General features: G+C 38.1%; 1 protein-coding gene across 5 annotated transcripts in view; it reads left to right on the forward strand.

Annotated features, from left to right (window-relative positions):
* Positions 1 to 24749, forward strand: part of HYCC1 (hyccin PI4KA lipid kinase complex subunit 1) — a 143694-nt gene that overhangs the window by 60085 nt on the left and 58860 nt on the right. For all 5 annotated transcript variants that reach the window (XM_060196087.1, XM_060196090.1, XM_060196089.1 and 2 more), the window contains exons 3-8: positions 4275 to 4376; positions 6779 to 6958; positions 8521 to 8601; positions 9604 to 9719; positions 10073 to 10168; positions 14708 to 14824. In XM_060196087.1, coding sequence (XP_060052070.1) covers positions 4275 to 4376; positions 6779 to 6958; positions 8521 to 8601; positions 9604 to 9719; positions 10073 to 10168; positions 14708 to 14824 — 692 coding nt within the window. The remainder of the gene's footprint in view (positions 1 to 4274; positions 4377 to 6778; positions 6959 to 8520; positions 8602 to 9603; positions 9720 to 10072; positions 10169 to 14707; positions 14825 to 24749) is intronic.

Below are 24749 nucleotides of genomic sequence, written 5' to 3' on the forward strand. Positions count from 1 at the left end.
AGAAGCCAGACCTTCTGTATCCCATAATGACCCTGGGTCCATACTCCCAGAAGGATAAAGAATAGGAATGCTATCAGGAGAAGGGATAGGATACAGAGTTCTGGTGGGAATTGTGTGGAATTGTACTCCTCTTATCCTATGGTCTTGTCAATGTTTCCATTTTATAAATTAAAAAAATGGATGCTTTTTTTAGTTTTCTTTTTTCTTTTTTTAAGGTTTTTTAAAAAAATATTTTTATTTATTTCCTTTTTGTTGCCCTTGTTATTTTATTGTTGTAGTTATTATTGCTGTTGATGTCATCATTGTTGGATAGGAGAAATAGAGAAATGGAGAGAGGAGGGGAAGACAGAGAGGGGGAGAGAAAGACACCTGTAGACCTGCTTCACCGCCTGTGAAGTGACTCCTCTGCAGGTGGGGAGCCAGGGGGGCTGGAACTGGGATCCTTATGCTGGTCCTTGCGCTTTGCTCCACCTGCGCTTAACCCGCAGCACTACCGCCCGACTCCCTTTTTTTTTAGTTTTCTTTGTCTATATGCATATTTACATCTGTATTTAAAATCATGAGATTAATAAGTAGTTTATGTTTTGGGAGGGCTGTTTGAAGTATCTTGAGACATTATATCTACTGCAGGATTAAGATCTGCTGACTGAGTGATTTGCTTGAGAAAAAATAATTTGGAAGATAATTGTTAAGAAAGAATGGGGGGGCTGGTGGTGGCGCACCTGGTTGAGCGCACATATTACAGTGCGCAAGGACCGGTCCCTACCTGCAGGGGGAAAGCTTCACAAGTGGTGAAGCAGGACTGTGGGTGTCTCTCTGTCTTGCTCTCTCTCTATCTCCCCCTTCCCTCTCAATTTCTGATTGTCCTTATCCAACAAATAAAATAAAGATTAAAAAAATTAAAAAAAGAAAAAGAAAGGACAGAGGGCACCAAAAGTCTCCTGTTCAGTCCCTAGTACCACTATAAACCAGACCTGAGCAGTGCTCTGGTGGAAAATAGCAAGGGGAGTGGGATGGAGGGGAGGGATAGGGTTTTGTTTTTAATTTATTTTTATTAGTAATTTAGTAATGATCAACAAGATTGTGGGATAAGGGGTACAAGTCCCACCACCAGAGTTCCACATCCCCTCCCCTCCATTGGAAGCTTTCCTATTCTTTATCCCTCTGGGAGTATGGACCAAAGATCTCTATGGGGTGCAGAAAGTGGGAGGTCTGGCTTCTGTAATTGCTTCTCTGCAATTACAATTGATTCTCTGATCCATACCCTCAGCCTGTTTCTATCTTTCCCTAGTGGGACAGGGCTCTGGAGAGGTGGGTTTCCAGGACACACTGGTGAGGTCATCTGCCCAGGCAAGTCAGGCTGGTGTCATGGTAACATCTGCAACTTGGTGACTGAGAAGCATTAAGATATAAAGCAGAACAAATTGTTTAGTAATCAGGAACCTAAAGGTAAGAATAAAGCAGATGAGACTTGGAGTCTTCATGTTGGAAGGAGCTAGGAAGTCTATTTTAGGTCTATTCCAAGGAGCCCATGACGTTACCAGCTCTGAGGTGTCAACCCTCCAGCTCTATTTCTCGGGTGAGACCTTAGGACTCCCTAGTTACATTTTGGGTAGCACACTTGCTAAAGAAAGTTAATAGAACCTAGATATAGATGAGGGCCTATGGGATAGGGCACATGTGCACATGGATCTATGTACATTAGAGGAAAATATTTACTTTAAAGTAAAAGGGCACAATAGTCTGCAGTGACTCAATAAGTTCAGCAAGAAACTAGAAAGACCTAAAAACAAAAAAGAAGACCCCATAAAGTACTTAATCAAATAGTTTATACTTAGAACTAGATACCCTCCTCACCTACTTCCTATTTCACTTTCCTCACTCTTCTTTTTTTAAAAAAATATTTATTTATTTATTCCCTTTTGTTGCCCTTGTTGTTTTATTGTTGTACTTATTGATGCCATTGTTGTTGGATAGGATGGAGAGAGGAGGGGAAGACAGAGAGGGGGAGAGAAAGACAGATGCCTGCAGACCTGCTTCACCACCTGTGAAGCGACTCCCCTGCAGGTGGGGAGTTGGGTGCTCCAACCGGGATCCTTACACCCAGGATCCTTACACTAGTCCTTGCACTTTGCAATACGTGTGCTTAACCCACTGTGCTACAGCCTGACTCCCTCAATCACTCTTAAGTCTAACCTTGTCAGATAAAGTAAGGACTACAAAAGCTAGATAAGGGCAAGAGACCAGCACACTCTAATGATGGCCCTTTTGGTCACTTCCAGGCCACCCCATCATCCAGGGCCCTAGTCAGGGAATCCTGGGATTCCCACATAGATATAATGGGCCTAGACTTCTAACAGATCCCTCTCTCCTCCCTCACTGGTCATCTCCATGAGAAACATCATTAACCATCTTGTGTGTCTTTACAGGACCTTTTCCTCAATATAGAACAACAGTGGTAGAAATTGCCCCACTTGGGAGTCTCTCCCCGTCTATCTTCCCCTCCTCCATTTCTCTCTGTCCTATCTAACAACAACATCAATAACAACAGCAACAATAATAACTACAGCAATAAAAAGGGCAACAAAAGGGAAAATAAATATTAAAAAATTAAAAAAGAAAAGAAAAGGAAAGAAAAGAAAAGAAACTGCTCTGCTCTCCGAAGGGAGGCTGGTTCAACGTACTCTACCACTCAAGAAAGAGTGGTCCTGAAATGAGTGGTGCCTGAAAAGTTCCTAGCTATGACCATGGAATGTGAACCGAGCTTAGACTGACAGGGATGCAGAGGTTACACAGGCTCCTGTGCTAAATATGAATAGACATGGCCCTTTTTCAGATCAATGGGGTTTACAGTTAACAGTATTTATATACTTTCCCCATATTTGGGAGCTACTCTCTGCCCTGATCCAGCTTTCAAGTCCTGCTATTCCCAGCTCTGACACCATATTCCTAGACAATACTTTTAACCCACTTGCATGTTAGCTGTGGGGTTCAGGCAAAAATTAGTAAAGTCATAGGATAGTTTTTTTTTTAAGAATTTATTGTTCATGAGAAAGATAGGCAGGGAGAGAAAGAACCAGACATCACTCTGGTATATGTGCTGCCAAGGATTGAACTCAGGACCTAATAGTTGAGAATCCAGTGCTTTATCTACTGCACCACCTCCCAGACCACAGTTTTTTTTAAATCATCTGTTATAGTGAAGTACTTTTTTCTTTTTTTTCCAGATCTCCGTACTACTTTTTTCCCAAACCATTTTACTAGTGGAGTTTTGTCTCTTCCCATTCCTCTATGGTCATAGTGTCCTTTCTGGGTGGATAGTAATAGCAAACTATGACTGGTTGTCTTTAAATGGTTTTAGAAAAATGAGTTTGTGAAAAGTGTGGCTATACAATTAAAACATGCATTTCAGAAATTATTTTAATCTAATAATCTATGGATTTTTAGGTTTAAAACATCTTTTGATTTGTATGTAGCATGTTTATTAAGAAGTAAGATCAGTGAGGGGCTGGGCTGTGGTTCACTCAGTAGAGTGCACACATTATCAAGTGTAAGGCCCTAGGTTCAAGCCCCATCCTCATCCTCGCCCCCTACCTGCAGTGGGGAGCCTCATGAGTAATGGAGCAGTGCAGCAGGTGCTCTTGTTTTCTCTCCCTCTCCGCCTTCCCTCACTGTTTCTCTCTCTATTTCTATCAGAAAAAAAGATTTAAAAAAAAAACAAACCACTAGGAGTGGTAGAGTCATCTTATAGGCACTCAGTCCTAGTATAACCTTGTTACAAAATAATAACAATAGTAATAATAATAGAAAGAAAAAAATGTGTGCTTGCTTTGACAGCATCACGTATACTAAGAAAAAATGTAAGATCAATGTAGCTATCAAGATTTATAATTTATATGATGCTATCAGAATGTTTGGCTTTATATGTTGTATCTCATTTCTACCTGAATTGAAGACAAAATGCTGTTGTTGTTCATTTATGTTCCTGTTCACAATAAAACAGATGTGTTTTCACAAGGGTTCTGGTTAAGATGTAATTTGCATAAAATCTACTTTTAGGTGATGATACATTGGCTTTTAGTATATTATGTTTGCAACTAACATGAGCAGCTAATTCTAAGACAGTTCCCTTGTGCCAGAAATAAACTCCAAACCTGTTCATCACTTCCAATTCCCTGTCTTTCAGTCTCTAAATCTGTGAATCGTTTTGCCTCAATGAATTTGCCTCATCTGAATATTTCATAAAAATGAAATGTAATTTTCAATTTGTTTAGACATTACCAGAAGCATCTTTACCAAATTATGCCACAAATCTGAAAGACAAGAACTCTTTAGTTTCTTCTCTCTACAAAGTTATCCAAGAACCACAAAGTGAGGTAAGTATTCTTATAGGTTATTGTGCTCATTGCATTCAGCTGATTGGTGTTAATTTTGTATTGTGAAATATAATATCTGTAAAAGTTAGGGATTGTGGGCTGCAAAATACCTCATTTGTATAGTGTGCAGCTTTGCCATGTGTGTGATCCAGGTTTGAACCTCTCCCTACCACACTGAAACTTCAGTGTTGTAGTTTGTCTCACTTTATCCTTCTGTCTGTGACTTAAAAAAGAAAAGAAAAGAAAATCTTTGCTTTTTGGCATTTGGGGTGTTGGTTCTGGTATTAATTAGGTAAATTTGCCTTTCAGGTATTACAGTGGTATTTTATCATTATTTAGTTTAATTCACTTAATGAGTATATATAATTGAAAATGGATATATATATATATATATGTATATATGTAGAGGGGGGAGAGGGAGAGTGTGTATGTGTGTGTGTGTGTGTGTGTTAGTTGGTGTATTGCACCAAAGTAAAAGATTCTAGGGGGGTACAGGTCCTGGAAAAGGATGACAGAAGACCTAGTGGGAGTTGTATTGTTATATGGAAAACTGAGAAATGCTATGCATGTACAAACTATTTATTTACTGGTGACTGTAAAACATTAATCCCCCAATAAAGAAATTTTAAAAACTGAGTATATATAATTGAAAATGTATATATATGTATATATATACATATATATGTAGAGAGAGAGAGAGAGAGAGGCAGTGAATGTGTGTGTGTGAGTTGGTATATTGCATCAAAGTAGAAGACTCTGGGGTGGGGGGGAGAGTACAGGTCCTGGAAAAGGATGACAGAGGACCTAGTGGGGGTTGTATTGTTATGTGGAAAACTGAGAAATGTTGTGCATGCACAATCTATTGTGTTTACTGGTGACTGTAAAACATTAATCCCCCAATAAAGGAGAAAATGTTAAAATATATATACATAGAGAGAGGCAGATAGACACAGAGAGACAGAGACAGTGAAAAAGACCACAACAGGGAAGCTTCCTTCAGTGTGGTTGGGGCCAGGCTTGAACCTGCGTCATATACATAGCAAGCAGTACACTATCCAAGTGAGCTATTTTGCCACACCCACTTATGCCAAGAATAACATAAGAATATAGCAGTAAACAAAATAGACTAACTCTTGATCTTATGGATTAGAATTTATATTCTAGTGGTGAGACATTAAATGCTTAACTAGATATATAGTAGGATGTTAGTGACAAAACTATGCAGATATGTAAAAGTGGAGTAGGGGAAATATATGTTAGAACTAATGATTGAGGGAGTCAGGCTGTAGCATAGCGGGTTAAGCGCATGTGGTGCAAAGCGCAAGGACTGGCTTAAGGATCCTGGTTTGAGCCCCTGGTTCCCCACCTGCAGGGGTGTCGCTTCGCAGGCGGTGAAGCAGGTCTGCAGGTGTCTGTCTTTCTTTCCCCCTCTCTGTCTTCCGCTCCTCTCTCCATTTCTCTCTGTCCTATCCAACAATGACGACAACAATAGCAACAAAAATAATAACCGCAACAACTATAAAACAACCAGAGCAACAAAAGGGAAAAAATGGCTTCCAGGAGCAGTGGATTTGTGATGCAGGCACTGAGCCCCAGCAATAACCCTGGAGGCAAAAAAAAAAAAAAAGAAGAAAGAAAGAAAAAAAGCCCAGACACTAGGAACACAGCATGTTCTGAAGCTCCATTAATCATCTCAACTATATTCAAAAGAAGTAAAATACTACCTGTGTTTCTTACCTTGTACATTGTTTTATTATTTTCTGACATTTTCAGGTGTGTTTGTAAAGAGTTAAGAGCTATGGCTCCAGTTCTGAATTTTGTGAGCCATGTGAGACTTTGACTTTTGTCTCAACTCCCTTATGTGGAAAGTGTGGCTAATGATGTTGTATCCTGTAGTGTTGTATGAATAGAACCATCTAATATATATATATGAAATTATTTTGCAAGCTGTATTGCTACTGATTTGATATCCATAATTATTGGATGCTGTTATTGCTACTGATTATTGTTATTGCTACTGATTTGATATCCATAATTTCATCTAATTTTGCTGAAACATAATTTCTATATTCTCTTTGAATCTGTCTTCATTTTGTTCTCCTTTTATAAAGCAAAACCTCTGTAATTTAAAGTTTCTAACTGATTATAAAGCTTTTTGATAGTGTTTTGATTATATGTTTATGTAGACTATAGGTCAAAATTTTAACATAAGTTTTCATGATGTTGCAAATGTTTATCAGCCTTTTTAATTTGATTTAGTCAAAGTGGAACTTTGCTTCCAAAAAGAGGGATACATTTATGTATTTTGGTAGTTACCAGGGAAATCCTGTTATATTCATTTGTCATTTGGTGTCATTCAAACAGAGTGCAGTTCTGGAATTAACATTTCATCTGTCTTCCAGTTGCTAGAACCTGTCTGTCACCAGCTCTTTGAGTTCTATCGCAGTGGAGAGAAGCAATTACTTCAATTTACCCTGCAGTTTCTCCCAGAACTGATTTGGTGCTACCTTGCAATCGTAGTCAGCAGAAATGTGCACAGCAGTGGATGCATTGAAGCTCTTCTTCTTGGGGTTTACAATTTGGTTTGTATTTATTGTGGTTAACAAAATGTTTTTCAGCAAAAGAAAATTCATATAAGCAACCACTTTTAATTTTAATAAAGCTGGTATTTATTTTACGCCTATCAAATGATTTCTAAATCATTCTCCCATAAATAACTTTATGGACATTGATGGTAATAAGCAAATATAGTTATATGAATATATATGTCTTTTTAACACTTGTTGAAGACTGAGAAATCAGACCACTTAGATTATTTATAGAGGTAACTGAAATCGAAATCTAATTTCAAATCAACCAACAATAATTTTATAAAATCCAAACTGTTTCCAGATTTCTTGCATCACTGACTTAGTTTAATGTTTGCATTATTAATAGCATTTATATAAATTAATATAATAGCCTACTAGTGTAAATTTTCTACATTTCAAAATAAAGAAGAGATATAAGATGACTTTTTTGACATCTTTAATACTAAACAAACTGATAGAGAATGTAGCCTTTATTTACTTTCCCACTTTTAGGGGGCGTTATGGTGTATAACAATTGTTAATACCTAGGTACAGCCTCTTATCTCCCCATGATAGGTATCTAGGTGTCTGTAAGACATTGCATAACAATTGTTAATACCTGGGTACAGCCTCTTATCTCCCCATGATAGGTATCTAGGTGTCTGTAAGACATTGCATAACAATTGTTAATACCTGGGTACAGCCTCTTATCTCCCCATGATAGGTATCTAGGTGTCTGTAAGACATTGCATAACAATTGTTAATACCTGGGTACAGCCTCTTATCTCCCCATGATAGGTATCTAGGTGTCTGTAAGACATTGCTCCCCCAACTTCAGTCTTTCCCCCGATTCTACACCAATACTCCATCCCATCTCTCTCCCTTCTTTCCCAGAATCCTATGTTCTGGTGGAGTTTACCATATCAGTTCAAGTTTCATTTTATGTTTTCTCTTGTTTCTTAAGTTCCACCTATGAGTGAAATCACTCTGTACTAGTCCTCTCTCTTTAGTTTATTTCACATTTTATCCAAAAAAAGGTGATTATTTAGATGCTACATCTGTATTTTGACCAGTCTTAAAATTATGTTAACTTAAATTTTGAAAGTAGATTTTAACTCCTTCTGTATATGAATAACTGACAATGTGTTTCATAGTTTAAAATTTTAGTTTAAAACTCTCCTCCCTGTCTTTTTTTTCAAATATTTATTTATTCCCTTATGTTGCCCTTGTTGTTTTATTGTTGTAGTTATTATTGTTGTTGTTATTGATGTCATCATTGTTGGATAGGAGAGAGAGATGGAGAGAGGAGGGAAAGACAGAGGGGGGAGAGAAAGACACCTGCAGACCTGCTTCAGCGCTTGTGAAGCAACTCCCCTGCAGGTTGGGAGCCGGGGGGCTCAAACCATGATCCTTAAGCTGGTCCTTGTGCTTTGTGCCATGTGCGCTTAACCCGCTGCACTACCACCAGACTCCCCGTCTTTTTTTTTTTAACTAGCTATTTAATTTAGCTTTAAAATGTATGTGTAATAGTTAAGTATTTTAAGTTTTTGGTTTCTTTTTTTTTACTTTTGCAGGAAATAGTTGACAAACATGGGCATAGCAAAGTATTGAGTTTTACAATTCCATCTTTATCCAAGCCATCTGTATATCATGAAGTAAGTGACATTTTATTAAAATGCACTTTTTGATTCTAAGTTTTGAAATTGCTAACAATTAGTACCTACTTATTTAAGCAAAAAAAATTTTATCAAGTTTTTAATACTGTAGAAAGTATAAACACCACAGAAAGTATTTAGTATTCCCAAAGCAAAATGAGAGATTAAAATCGTTAAACTAAAATCTGAGAGATCTATTCTGAATATTCATTTTGAAATATATTTCTTTGTTTTTTCAATTATTTTTATTTATTGAATAGAGATAGCCAGAAATTAGAGGGTAGGGGGAGATAGAGAGGGAGGGAGGAGATACCTACAGCCCTGCTTCACCACTTGCAAAGCTTTCCCCCTGCAGGTGGGGACTGTGCACTTGAATCTGGGTCCCTGTGTACTGTAACATGTGTGCTCAACCAATTGCACCACCACCACTCAGACCCTTTGAAACATTTTTCTTCTCATAGATAATCAAATAGAGAAAGAAAAGAAACATTAAAAGTTTCAGTGATGAAAAAGAAATTTAAAATTAATAATACATGCATTGCAGCATATTATGTTGTAGCAGTTATACATTTCTATGGTGGTATTTTTGAAGATAAACTATTTAAATTTTTATTTAATAATATATATGCATATATTATATATTCGTATATAAAATATTTTATATATATATATATATATAGAGAGAGAGAGAGAGAGACAGAAAGAGAACTCACAGCACTACTCTGATGGTGCAGTGCTGGGGATCAAACCAGGAACCTCAGGCATGCACTCTCTTGGTTGATTATTTCCCTCCAGCCACAAAGGCAAACTCTTTTTGTTTTAATCTTTTTAATTTGTGGTTTTGTTTTTAGTTACTTGTTAAATCTTTGAACAGAAAAACTACTAGGCTGTCTGAATATTTTTTTAAGACACATGATGGTCGTGGCAATGTATTTTAGTGGTCTGTTATTCTCTCACATTTTCAATGTTTTTTCTTTATTTATTCAAATGTCTTTTCTTTAGCCTTCCAGTATTGGGTCCATGGCTCTGACTGAGAGTGCACTATCCCAACATGGTTTATCAAAAGTTGTGTACAGTGGACCTCACCCCCAGAGGGAGATGCTGACAGCACAAAATAGGTATACTGTTGAGATATAACTACTACAGAGTTTTTTTTTTTATTTAAAGGCTTTTAAATGTTTGATGAGATATGTGAAACAGCTTTTCAAATGGTGTCATTATATATAAAAGAAAAGCACATATCTTCTCAATTTGTCCTTTATACTTTGATTCAGGTATCATCCAGAGCATTGGGTTTTAAAGAAAATCTACTTACTTACTTGGGAAATTCTTTCCTTTCAGTTCTGCACTACTATTGATGTGATTATATTGTACATCTCTGTTCCTTAATTTAATATTTCCCATATGCTTAATTATGGTTGACTTCTTAGAATTTTCAAAATGAATTAATATTCTTTTGGTTTATCTTTAGGTTTGAAGTATTGACATTCCTTTTGTTGTGTTACAATGCTGCCTTAACCTATATGCCCAGCGTTTCTCTTCAATCACTATGTCAGATTTGTTCAAGGTAAATTAAAACTTAAATGTTTTCAAATACTGAAATAAATGAAGCTAGGATTAGAGGTTTATTATATTTCTGTTATTTTATTTAATCATCCATGTAAAACATTAAATAAATTAACATAAAGCACTACCCAGTGGGCATATAGAAAGCTTCCCTGTAAATGATCTCCACAAAATGTATGAAGTATATAAAACTGAATAACATTTCTATGGAATACTAAATCAGAAAAGGCTCATATTATATATAGAACCGTTATGATGACTTTAACATGGGTTGTCCACATGGCAAGCACATACCCTCCAGGTAAGCTATCTTGTCAGCCCCATTTAATACACTTTTAAGATGAATATAAAAGAATTAAAAGGCAGGGTTTTCTGATGAATAAATTCTCATGTTATAACTAGGCCAGTTCTTTTGACCATGTGAAAGTTTTTAGATGTTGCTTAGTTCAAATGTTGATGATTTCCCAAGGAGGAAAGATATATAAATGCAACCAGAAAACTTAAATGAAATTACTAGCTAGGTTCAGTAACAAATGTATCCCGTTCATTCATATATATACACACACTTGAATGATATGGTGATACAAGGACTATTCCAGTATATCTGGTGTCAGGGATCAATTTCGGGGCCTCATACATTCATTTAGTTTATATCCACTGAGCTACCTCCCTAGCTATCCATTCTTTCTATTATATATCACTCTAATAAGTTAAATTATTTAATATTTAAGCAACTCTGTTCTGATTTTGTTCACCAGGCTAGTCAGCTAGCTGACACTTGGATATGGATTTCTATGAGTTCTTAAATAGTATATTTATTTGTTTTTGTTTTAATTATCATTTATTATTTATTTATTATTCGATAAAAACAGAGAGAAATTGAGAGGGGAGGGAGAGATAGAGAGGGAGAGAGACACCTGCAGCCCTGCTTCACCACTTGTGAGGTTTTCCCCCTGCAGGTGGGGACCAGGGGCTTGAACCCAGGTCCTTGTGCACTGTAGAAATTATCTTTATTTACTGGATAGAGAGAGCCAGAAATTGAGAGAATGGGGAGAGGGAGAGAGACAGAGATACCTGCAGCCCTACTTCACCACTGGCAAAGCTTTCCCCCTTCAGGTGGGGTCAGGGGGCTTGAACCTGGGTCCTTGCATATTGTGACATGTGCACTCAACCAGGTGGGCCACCACTCAGCCCCTTTATATATTTTTTGTATCTATAACAAAACTCTTTCCTTTTCTCCCTCCTAATGCATCCTTCCTGACCACTTAAACAGGTTTCTTGTTTTCTGTCCAATAAGACAACTTCTGTGCAGTTGAATCATTCTATGAATTAATTCTGAGAATAGTATGCACAGTGTTTGCTACTTTGTCATCATCCAATAAATGATGGATTGCAGATATTGTACCCCAGTGATGGACATACATGTATACATGCAGAGTGTGGCTTTCTCTTCACCTGTTTTCTATTACCATACCAACAATACCAAAGCATATCTTATACTAAGTCATGTCTTGAAAGAATCTACAGGTGACTTTTCATTGGTTATTATTTGTAAAATTCTTTTTACCCACCTTAATCTTTCATAACCTAATTCAAATGATCTTTTGATGAACTATTGAAATACTACATTTGTGTGTGGTATTCTCTTGAGGTAACTGATGGAGGAGATATAGCCTTGATTCAGCTCCTGATTTCAAAGAGCAGAAGTATGGGAATAGAAAAGTGCTCATTATTATATCGGTAATTCTTCCATTTTTTTTCTTTCGTCTTTCCCTTTTTCTGCTATTCTGATCATTTCTTCTCCCTTCCCTCAGTATTTAAAAAAAAGGCAGTGTAAATGTTTTCAACCATTCAGTCTGTGGTAATCTATTACAGAAGTCCTAGGAAATGATACAATCACAATATAAATACCTATTGGGGGTTTTATTTTGCTGCCACTTTACATCCTGTAGTTTCTACATATTATCTTTCTTCAAGTTCTAGATTCTGATATTCACTATATTTAAAGCATAACTGTGCTTAGGACTGAAATATAATGCTTACAGTTCAGGGAGACCACTTTAAAGCAGGTTACAAGTATGACTTCTCTGATATTTCTCTAGTTATGCTGCAGTTCAGGCAGAAGAATCAACATTACCTTTCACTTAAAGACACAGCATTTAGGGGGGCGGGCGGTGATACACTTGGTTAAGAACACAAAGTATGAAGTCCAAGGACCCATTCAAGGATCCCAGTTTGAGCCCCCGATGCCCCACCTGCAAGGGAGTTGCTTCACAAGTAATGAAGCAGGTCTGCAAGTGTCTATCTTTCTCCCTCTCTATCTCTCTCCCCCCGCCTCAATTTCTCTTTGTCCTATCCAAAAACTCGAAAAAATGGCCACAGGAGCAGTGGATTCATAGTGCAGGCACCGTGGTAGTACAGCAGGTTAAGCACACGTGGCGCAAAGATCAGAGACCTACGTAAGGATCTGGGTTTGAATCCTGGCTCCCCACCTGTAGGGGAGGTGAAGCAGGTCTGCAGGTGTCTATCTTTCTCTCCCACTCTCTGTCTTCCCCATCTCTCTCCATTTCTCTCTGTCCTAGCCAACAACAATGACATCAAGAACAACAATAATAACTACAAGAATAAAACAAGGGCAACAAAAGGGAAAATAAATACTAAAAAAAAAATTAAAAAAAAAATTTATAGGGAGCTGGGCGATAGCCAGCGGGTAAAAGCGCAGGTGGCTGGTGTAAGGATGCCAGTTTGAGCCCCCAGCTCCCCACCTGCTGGGGAGTCGCTTTACAGGCAGTGAAGCAGGTCTGCAGGTGTCTTATATTTCTCTCTCCTCTCTGTCTTCCCCGCCTCTCTCCATTTCTCTCTGTCCTATCCAACAACAATAATAACTACAACAATAAAATAAAGGCAACAAAAGGGAATAAATAAATAAATAAATTTTTAAATAACATTTATATAAAATTTATTTATAGTATTAAAAAATTGCAAGAAAGGAAAGGGTGTTGAAATTTTATATTATTTATCTTTTGTCCATCTGGACAGGAAATAGAATTGGGGAGATTTTTAAATATTCTTCAAGTTAAAACTTAGGAAAATGTGGCCAAGTGGTGGCATACCTGGTTGAGCACACATGTTACAATGCCAAGGACCTGGGTTCAAGCTCCCCATCCCACCTTCTGGAGGAAAGCTTTGTGAGTGGTGAAGCAGTGTTGCAGGTGTCTATCTTTCTCCCTCGTATTACCCCCTTCCTTCATGATTTCTGATGTCTCTCTCTCTCTCTTTTTTTATTAGTGACTTAATATTGATTTGCAAAATTACATGTCAACAGGGTATAATTCCACATCGTTCCCACCACCAGCATTCTGGTTTCCCAATCCTTCCATTGCAAGCTACCACAGTTCTGCTAAGGTTACAGACATGGGTTAACTATCATCTCTACAACTATCTATCTATATTTGTATATAATTGCCCCTTTTTTCTTCTAGGTCCTGTCCTCTCTTCCCCTCCAAGCCATACATCACTCTATTATTACATTCAAATGTTCCTCTCTTTTTCCTCCTCTCTCTGGGTCCTGATGGAGCTGGAGTTCAGATCCCTCTCATCCTCTTCCTCCTATCACTTCTCCCCCACTGGGAGTATGGATCAAAATTATTTTTGGGGTGCGGATGGTAAGAATTCTGACTTCTGTAACTGCTTCTTCACTGGACATAAGCATTGACAGGTCGATCCATACCCCTAGTCTGTTTCCTGGGGTAAGGCTCAGGAAAGGTGAGGTTCCAAGACACATTGGTGAGATTCCCTCCCTAGGGAAGTCAGGATGGGAGCATGGTAGCACCTTCAACTTGGTGTCTGGAAGCTAGTAGGACATAAAGTGAGACAAAATGGTTAATGAACAGGAACCAAAAAGTAGGAACAGAATAGATGATAGCCAATCTTGGATGGACCTTGAAAAATTCATGTTAAGTGAAGTAAGTCAGAAAGAGAAGGGTGAATATGGGATGATGTCACTCTCAGGCAGAAGCTGAAAAACAAGATCAGAAGAGAAAACACAAGTAGAACCTGAACTGGAGTTGGCGTTTGATGTATGGAGAAGGGGGACCATATTCAGCCCCAGATTCTACATGAGAGTGCCTACCTACATGGGGGAAGCTTCATGACTTCATAAGTAGTGGACCAGTGCTGTGGTGTTTCTTTTATTCTGTATCTTACCCGTTATCTAAAAGAAAACTATCAGTGGTGATACAACTGTGTAGGCACAGATTTTTTTTCCTGATGGCAAAGAGAGAGAGAAAGAAAAAAAAAAGACTGACTGAAAGTTTAGGAGGCAGAGCAGTGGTGTGTACCCACCAAGCACACACATTAGTATATGTGAGGACTGGGGTTCAAAACACTTCCCCACCTGCAGGGAGAAAGCTCTTTGAGCAGTGAAGCAAGTTTGCAGGTATATCTTTTTCTCTCTTCATGTCTTTCTAATTATTTATGTTTGCTTTTTTTTTTTTTTTTTTTTAACTAATTTTCTATAAATATTTACTTTCTTTTCTAGAATCTGTGTTTCTGGATATCCTCGACAACATGTTAGGAAATACAAAGGCATAAGTAGTAGAATACCAGTTTCTTCAGGATTCATGGTGCAGATGTTAACAGGAATTTATTTTGCCTTGTAAGTTTATTTCACATGTAACATAAATGTTGAGGTTTTCAGTCTGTCAGTCTTAAGTCTCTCAGTCTGCAAAGCAGGCCATGCCTAAAGATGAGGATATGGTTCACGTACACATGACAAAAATGATCAAGTCATCCCTTTTGTGTGGGTTTGGTGATGATAGAAGTCCCCTATTATGTCAAATATTAAAGTATCACTATGATGACAGTTTGGTGGAGCACAGTGAGCTGTGGTTTTGAAAAGTACTCACTGTGGGTATGCTGCATCATCTGAAAGGTTAGTAGCCATTGAAAATTCTGTAGAAGATGAAATTCTGATGGGTATCATGGCGTATCCATCTCACTGAATAATGATCCTTGCACCTGTGGGTGTACCATGACAATCAGGTTTCAGTAGGAGGTGAGGGGCAATATGGGGAAAGGAGGCAGAATGGTTGGCACAAAATGAGGAAGCCCTCAGGAATGCATTGCTGCTGCCTTCAGCTAGTAATGGGAGTCAAATTTTGTAAAAAAAAAAAAAAAAAAAAAAAAAAAGCATTTATTCACATATTTATAAAAAGTGTGAGTTAAGGTCTGGTATGGGATCAAAAAGCAGCTTTGGTTTCAGTGTGGAAATAAAAGGCATTATATAGAAAAAAAATGTAGAGGTTTTTTTTGTGAAAATTATAGTCTATTATTTTATTATTGTATTATAATCTTAACATCCTAGACTAATAACCAGCAATCATGTTTTTGTGAAAGAATATGAAGATGTCGATAGTAATGTTATGATTTAACACATATCTTCGAATGTTTGGAGAATTAGTAACGAATTAAAATACTTAAAATCATCGTTCATTAATTCAAGGGCGCAATGAAAATGAGTAACACCAAAGCATACTCACTAGTTGTCACTGAGGGTATGGTCCACAAATCTAATCTTTGATTTTATTTATTTACTTATTTATTTTTAATGTTTTACATCCAACAGTAAATACAGTAGTTTGTACATGCATAACATTTCCCAGTTTTCCATATAACAATACAACCCCCACTAGGTCCTCTGTCATCCTTCTTGGATCTGTATTCTCCCCACTCACCCACCCCAGAGTCTTTTACTTTGGTGTAATATGCCAATTCCAGTTCAGGTTCTACTTGTGTTTTCTTTTCTGATCTTGTTTTTCAACTTCGGCCTGAGAGTAAGATCATCCCATATTCATCCTTCTGTTTCTGACTTATTTCACTTTACATGAATTTTTCAAGGTCCATCCAAGATATGCTGAAAACGGTGAAGTCACCATTTTTTATAGCTAAGTAGTATTCCATGGTGTGTGTATATATATATATATATACCACAACTTGCTCAGCCACTCATCTATTGTTGGACACATGGGTTGCTTCCAGGTTTTGGCTATTACAAATTGTGCTGCTAAGAACATATGTGTACAATGTTCACATATGTTCACAATGTTCTTGGATGGGTGTGTTGGGTTCCTTAGGATATATCCCCAAGAGAGGAATTGCAGGATCATAGGGTAAGCCCATTTCTAGCCTTCTGAGAGTTCTCCAGACTGTTCTCCACAGAGGTTGGACCAATTTACATTCCCACCAGCAGTGCAGTAGGGTTCCTTTGACCCCACAACCTCTCCAGCATTTGCTGCTGTTACCTTTTCTGATGTATGCCATTCTCACAGGAGTGAAGTGGTATCTAGTTGTTGTCTTTATTTGCATTTCTCTGACAATCAGAGATTTGGAGCATTTTTTCATGTGTTTCTCTGCCTTTTGGATCTCTTCTGTGGTGAATATTTTGTCCATGTCCTCCCCCCATTTTTGGATGGGGTTATCTATTGTCTTGTTGTTGATATTTGCAAGTTCTTTAGTCTGGTTATTAGCCTCTTGTCTGATGTATGGCATGTAAAGATGTTTTCCCATTCTGTGAATGGTCTCTTGGTTTGGGTAGTGGTTTCTTTTGCTGTGAAGAAACTTTTTAATTTGATGTAGTCCCATAGGTTTATACTTGTCTTAGTCTTCTTTGTAATTGGATTCGTTTCATTGAAGATGTCTTTAAAATTTATGCTGAAAAGAGTTCTGCCAATATTTTCCTCTAAGTATTGGTGGTTTCTGGTCTAACATCCAAGTCCTTGATCCACTTGGAATTTACTTTTGTATTTGGTGAAATATAGTGGTTCAGTTTCATTCTTCTGCATGTTTCAACCCATTTTTTCCAACATCATTTGTTGAAGAGTCTCTGCTTTCCCCACTTAATATTCTGGGCATCTTTGTTCAAGATTAGATGTCCATAGGTGTGGGGCTCACTTCTGGGCTCTCAATTCTATTCCACTGTTCAGTGTGTGTCTATTCATGTTCCAGTACCAAGCAGTTTTGTTAACAGTGGCCCTATAATACAATTTGAGATCTGGCAATGTGATGCTTCCGGTTCTGTTCTTTTTTCTCAAGATTGTTTTGGCAATTATAGGTCTTTTCTGGTTCCAGATAAACATTTGTTCTATTCTCCTAAAAAATGTGCTTGGGATCTTGATGGGGAAAGCATTAAATTTGTAGATGGCTCTGGGTACTATATTCATTTTGGTGATTGATTCTTCCAACCCATGAACATGGAATATCTTTCCACTTCTTAGTGTCTTTTTCAATTTCCTTGAGTAGTGACTCATAATTTTCAGTATACAAGTCTTTCACTTCTTTGGTTAGGTTGACTCCTAGATATTTTATTGTTTTTGTTGCTATAGCATAGATCTTTTCGGATGGATGTGTAGGGTTCCTTAAGATATATCCCCAGGAGAGGAATTGCAGGATCATAGGGTAGGTACATTTCTAGCCTTCTGAGAGTTCACCAGACCGCTCTCCACAGAGCTTAGATCAATTTACATTCCCACCAGCAGTGCGGAGTGTTCCTTTGATCCCACAACCTCTCCAACGTTTGTTGCTGCTACCTTTTCTGATGTATGATATTCTCACAATTTGAGATCTGGGAGTGTGGTTCCTGCAGTTCTGTTCTTTCTTCTCAAGATTGTTTTGACAATTCTAGGTCTTTTCTGGTTCCAGATAAACATTTGTAGCATTTGTTCTATTCTCCTAAAAAATGCGTTTGGGATCTTGATGGGGAATAGCATTAAATTTGTATATGGCTCTGGGTAGTATGTTCATTTTGATGATGTTAATTATTCCAACCCATGAATATGGTATATCCACTTCTTTGTGTCTTTTTCAATTTACTTGAATAGTGACTCATAATTTTCAGTATACAAGTCTTTCACTTCTTTGGTTAGGTTTATTCCTAGATATTTTATTGTTTTGTTGCTATAGTAAGAGGAACTGATTTCTGGATTTCATCTTCCTCTATCTTAGAGTTTGCATAGAGGAATGCCACTGACTTTTGAATGTTAATTTTGTAGCCTGACACCTTACTGTATTGCCTGATGATTTCCGAAAGCTTCTTGCTGGATTCCTTAGGTTTTTCTATGTATACTACCATGTCATCTGCAAATAGGGAGAGTCTGACTTCTTCTCTTCCAATCTGTATCCCTTTAATTCCTTGCTCCTGCCTGATTGTTATGGCAAGAACTTCCAACACTATGTGGAATAGTAATGGTGATAGTGGCCAGCCCTGTCTAGTACCTGATCTGAGTGGAAATGCTTCCAGTTTTTCACCATTGAGTATGATGTTGGCTGTAGGTTTGCTATATATAGATTCTACCATCCTGAGGAATTTTCCATCTATTCCCATTTTTGTAGTGTTTTGATCATAAAGGGGTGTTGTATTTTGTCTAAGGCTTTCTCTGCATCTAGTAATATGACCATGTGGTTTTTGATCTTGCTTTTACTGATGTGGTGGATCACATTGATTGATTTACAGATATTAAACCAACTTTGCGTCCCTGGGATAAACCCCACTTGGTCGTGATGAACAATCTTTTTAATAGACTGCTGTATCCGGTTGGCTAGAGTTTTGTTCAATGTTTTAGCATCTATGTTCATCAGATATATTGGTCTGTAGTTTTCTTTTTTGGTTGTTTCCCATTCTGCTTTCGGTATCACAGTGATCTTGGCTTCTTAGAAGCTGGAAGGGAGTGTTCCAGTGTCTTCAATCTTCTGGAAGACTGTTAAAAGTAGAGGTATTAGTTCTTCTTTGAAGGTTTTGTAGACTTCATTTGTAAAACCATCTGGTCCAGGCCTCTTATTTTTGGGAAGGGTTTTGATAACTGTTTCAATTTCATTAGCTATGATAGGCCTGTTTATATTATCTAGTTCCTCTTTACTTAATTTTGGAAGTTCGTAGGTATCTAGGAAATCATCTATTTCTTCCATGTTCTCTAGCTTGGTGGCATAGAGTTGTTCATAGAAGCCTTGCATGATATGTTGAATTTCTGCAGTGTCTGTTGTGATATCTCCTCTTTCATTTACTACCCGATTTATTTGGATCTTCTCTCTTTTTTGTTTTGTGAGTCTGGCTAAAGGTTTGTTGATTTTGTTCACTCTTTCTAAGAACCAAAATTTACTTTCGTTGATCTTTTGTATGTTTTTTTTATTTTCAATGTTATTTATTTCTGCCCTAACTTTAGTTATTTCTATCCTTCTTGTTGCTTTAGGGTTCTTCTTCTTCTAGGTCTTTAAGGTGTGCAATCAGGTTGTTTCTTTGTGCTTTTTCTTGTTTCCTAATGTGTCCTTGTATGGCTATGAACTTCCCTCTCAGAACTGCCTTAGCTGTGTCCCAGATATTTTGATAGCTTGTGTCTTCATTTTCATTGAACTCTCGAAACATTCTGATTGCTTCCTTTATTTCCTCTTTTACTCAGTAGTTGTTAAGTAGTGTACTGTTGAGCTTCCACATTTTGAGACTTTTACTAATCTTTTGTTGATTGATAAGTGTTAGTTTAATTCTACTGTGGTCTGAGACGATGCCTGGGAGAATTTCAATGCTCTTGAATTTGCTGATGCTGTCTTTGTGACCTAATATATGGTCTACCCTTGAGAATGACCCATGTGGACTTGAGTAGAATGTGTATTCCAGTTTCTTGGGATGAATGACTCTGAAAATGTCCAATAGTTCTGGTTTATTTATCTCCTCATTTAGCTCCCTCATGTCTTTTATTAGTTTTCTGCCTGATGATCTGTCAAGTTGAGAGAGTTTGGTGTTGAAGTCCCCTACTATTACTTTGTTGCTGTTAATGTATTGCTGTAGCTCTTTCAGTAGATGTTTGGTGTATTTAGATGGCTTCTCATTGGGTGCATAGATGTTAATAATTGTTAAGTCCTCTTGATTGACTGATACTCTGAGCACTAAGTAATGTCTATCCATACCTTTTAAAATTTTATTTATTTTAAATTCTATCATGTCAGATGTGAGAATAGCTGTTCTTGCCCCTTTTTAGGGGCCATTGGCTTGTATGATAGTTTTCCACCCTTTCACTTTGAGTCTGTCTTTGTCTTGTTGAGTTAGGTAGGTTTCCTGTAGACAGCATTTTGTTGGGTTCTGTTTTCAGATCCATCTTCCTACTCTGTGCCTTTTAATAGGTGAATTCAGGCCATTCACATTTATTGATATGAAAGATTAAAGTTATTTTAACGCCATTTTTGTGTATTTTTAGTGTGTTCTGATATATGGCCTATTTATGGTAGTCTGACTTTTTTTTTTAATTTTTTATTTAAGAAAGGATTAATGAACAAAAACATAAGGTAGGAGGGGTACAACTCCACACAATTCCCACCACCCAATCTCCATAACCCACCCCCTCCCATGATAGCTTTCCCATTCTCTAGCCCTCTGGGAGCATGGACCCAGGGTCATTGAGGGTTGCAGAAGGTGGGAGGTCTGGCTTCTGTAATTGCTTCCCCGCTGAACATGGGCATTGACTGGTCGGTCCATACTCCCAGTCTGCCTCTCTCTTTCCCTAGTAAGGTGTGTCTCTGGGGAAACTGAGCTCCAGAACACATTGGTGGGGTCTTCAATCCAGGGAATCCTGGCCAGCATCCTGGTGGCATCTGGAACCTGGTGATTGAAAAGAGAGTTAACATACGAAGCCAAACAATTTGCTGAGCAATCATGGATCCCAAGCTTGGAATAGTGGAGAGGAAGTGTTAGGGAGGTACTCACTGCAAACTCTAGTGTACTTCTGCTTTCGGGTATATATTTTGCAGTAGTTTATGAATACGTGTGAACATAAGCTCTCTCTCACAGAAACTGGTGTATATCTAGGTTATGGGACTTTGTTAGAAAGTGAACTACCTGAGATGAAATTAGAGTGTACTATAAAAGGAAAGGTCTCACCCGAGTAATGAAGCTGGAGGGTTGTCATTCCACACGTGAAGTCTCTGGACACAGTCTGAGGTGAAGCATGTTGAGGTGGCAATCATTGCGTTGGTTAGGTTGTGATCGGCTGATGCAATATTATTTGGTTTGGATTGGGAGACGCATACGGGAAAGTGGGCCCTATCCAATGGTTCCAGGACTGGGGGAAGTAGGGGCTCTATAGTGGAGATGTGAGGTTCCTGCTGTCTTAGGGTTCAAAAAGACAATCGATAGTTAATGTTATCATCACATTATTTGGTAATTGGGTTAACTTTGAAAAGTCCTTTTGTTAGGGTTTGCTGTACAGTATCCAGTATCTTGTGTATAGCTGTGCTATTGGATGCTTCTAATCTACTTGGTCTAGGCTTTTGAGAGAGTCCACATATCAAATACACAGCCTATATATTAAAAAGATTCAGTTTGTGTTTTGAGAAACTTTGAGACATACAACTGATTTTCCCCCTCTCATATTAATTAACTACTGATTTATATGTCTACATTTTGCTAGGAGTGTACATAAACACCATTCCCACCACCAAAAGACTGTGACCCATCCCTCCTACCCACTCCCACCCCCCACTGGCCCAGGAAGCTGCATGTCTACCCCTCACCACAGGGTTTTTACTTTGGTGCCCTACTTACAATTTGATCAGGTCCTGCTTTTAGTTTCCCTTTCAGATCTTCTTAGTCAACTTCTGTTGATGAGTGGGATCATCCCATACTCATCTTTATCTTTCTGACTTAGTTCACTTAACACAATTCCTTCTAGCTCTGTCCAAGATGGGTCAGAGAAGGTGGGTTCATTGTTCTGGATAGCTGCATAGTATTCCTTTGTGTATATATACCACAGCTTTCTCAGCCACTCATCTGTTGTTGGGCACCTGGGTTGCTTCCAGGTTTTAGCTATTATGAATTGTGCTGCTATGAACATAGGAGTACACACCTCTTTTTGGTTGGGTGTTATGGAGTCCTTGGGGTATATCCCCAGGAGAGGAATTACTGGATCATATGGAAGGTCCATGTCTAGCCTTCTGAGAGTTTTCCAGACTGCTCTCCACAGAGGCTGCACCAATTTACATTCCCACCAGCAATGTAAAAGGGTTCCTCTGTCCCCACATCCTCTCCAGCATTTGTTGCTGCTGTCCTTTTCGATGTATGCCATTCTTACAGGAGTGAGGTGGTATCTTAGTATTGTCTTAATTTGCATTTCTCTGACAATCAGTGACCTAGAGCAGTTTTTCATATGTTTGTTAGCCTTTTGGATCTCCTCTGAGGTGAATGTTTTGTTCATATCCTCTGCCCATTTTTGGATGGGTTCATTTGCTTTTTTGGTGCTAAGTTTGCTGAGCTCTTTATATATTTTGGTGATTAGTTTCTTGTCTGATGTCTGGCATGTGAAGATCTTCTCCCATTCTGTGAGGGGTCTCTCTGTTTAATAGTTTCTTTGGATGTGCAGAAGCTTTTCAATTTGATGTAGTCCCATTGGTTTGTTTCTGCTTTAGTCTTCCTTGCAATTGGGTTTTATTCATCAAAGATGTCCTTGAGGTGTATGTGGGAAAGTGTTTTACCAATGTTTTCCTCTAAGTATTTGATTGTTTCTGGTCTGACATCTAGGTCTTGAATTTCAGGATCCTTTCTTTATCCTTATTCCTTTCCATTCTGAATATGATGTGTCTTGGTGTCGTTTAAGTCTGAGTTAATTCTGTTTGGGATCCTCTGGGCTTCTTGAACCTTTATGTCTTTGATGTTGTTTAGACTAGAGAAGTTCTCAGCTATTATCCTGAAGAATGCTTTCTTCCCCTCCCTCTCTTTCTTCCTCTGGTAAGCCAATAATGCATATATTATTTCTTTTGATGTCATCCCATAGGTCTCTGTTGTTGTTTTCAGTATCTCTTAATCTCTTTTTGAGATCTCTTACTTCTTTTTTAGTTGTCTCTATTTCGTCCTTGATCTTGCTAATTCTGTCTTCAGCCTGATTGATTCTATTCTCTCTCTCCCCTGTACTGTTTTCTGGAGTTCATCTATTTTGTTACCCTGTTCTGATACTGTTTTAGCTTGTTCAGCTAGTTGTGTTCTTAGCACAGATATTTTAGCTTTCAGCTCTCTAATAACCTTGAGATAATTAGTGTTTTCTTCCAGTGTCTCATTTGTTGCTTCTGCATTTCTGATGACAATTCTTTCAAACTCTTTACTGACTTCTGTTGTTATTTCCTTAACTAATGTTTGGATATTGACCTCATTGTTTTGTGCTTCAACCTTTGAGTGCCTTTTAGCTGGACTCTTTTCCTGGTTCATTTCTCCAATATTTCTGTTGGTTTAACCATTCTATATAGTATGTTATGAGGTCACTCTCTCAGTAATTTTCAAATTACTGATCACTCTTGCCTGGATTGACTTGTGTCTAAGTAAGGTAATTAAAAGTTTCACTGATGTGGAAATTGACAGTTGTTTCAATATTATTTTTATCCATGAGTTGGAGCACTGGGGCTGTTAAAAGCCTCTTTTGTTCTTTTTCTTCCCTGTAGACTATGGGAGCTTGAGGGCTTTTAAATTATAAGCAGGCTTCTTAGCTTAATCCCTCACTCCTGACCAAGAGATCAAGGGGGGCCAGAGATAATACGGTGGTTATGTAAAGAGACTCTCATAGCCCTACCGCTAGGACACAGAGGTATAGATCTTCTCCTGAGTTTCCTGGTTAGTTCTGAGTTCCCTGGTATCAGCACAGGGCGAGCTCCACTCGCTGCTCCAGATTCTGGGGGCAGTAGCAATGGAGACTCACAGTTGCATTTGGTGAGTCTTAGGGTAGTCCTCTCCTCCCTTCATCTGTCTTTTTGTTGATGAAACAGACTGGAGATGGTGTCTCAAATGGTAAACTGCCAGACTGTTACCAGCCACTTAATCTCTCCCCAGACTCTTCTCTGTCCATGAGCCACACGTATTTGCACTCACCGGTGATTGGTGGGTTCCTGAAGTCATTCTAGTCCTGTCTTGTTATCGTCCCAGATGATAACCCTTGGTATACCTAGTTGACCCGGGAGAGGGGAGGAGAGAAACAAAGCTGCTGCTGCTCTGTAGCCTCGCCTCTGGGTGTTCGATTTTATAAAAGTAATCTAATTTAATCTGGTCTTTGATGTTGTAGAAAGAAATTTGCTGACCTCTGGATTAGACCATTAATATTGTTCCACAGCTCTGAGACGCTCTGATATCATTTATTTTCTCTGTTTTCTTCATATGATTGAGTAATAATTCCTACTGACTCTTCTTTACATCCACTGACCCTTTTACTTGAATCTTTTCTAGGTTATAATGAATTTACTAATGACCCCACTGAAGAAATTCATCTCCAAAAAATGTCTTTTGTCTTTCTTTTTCTTTTCATTTGTTTTATCTCCTCTCTTCTGAAATCCATGTCTGTTCATGCATATGGTTGGTTGCTTTCTTCTTGTTTTGAGTGTGTGTGTGTGTGTGTGTGTGTGTGTGTGTATGTGTGTGTGTGTGCGCGTGTGCTTTTTAATACTTACTGTGTCACCATTTTATTTGTGGATATGTAGTAGTGACAGGATATACTATTTCTATGCCTAGAAACAGACTTCTTTATGATTCTTATGCAGTTACAGAGGTGAGTTGACTTGGATTTAGT

Source organism: Erinaceus europaeus, chromosome 8, assembly GCF_950295315.1.
Source record: "Erinaceus europaeus chromosome 8, mEriEur2.1, whole genome shotgun sequence".
Classification (NCBI taxonomy): Eukaryota; Metazoa; Chordata; class Mammalia; order Eulipotyphla; family Erinaceidae; genus Erinaceus; species Erinaceus europaeus.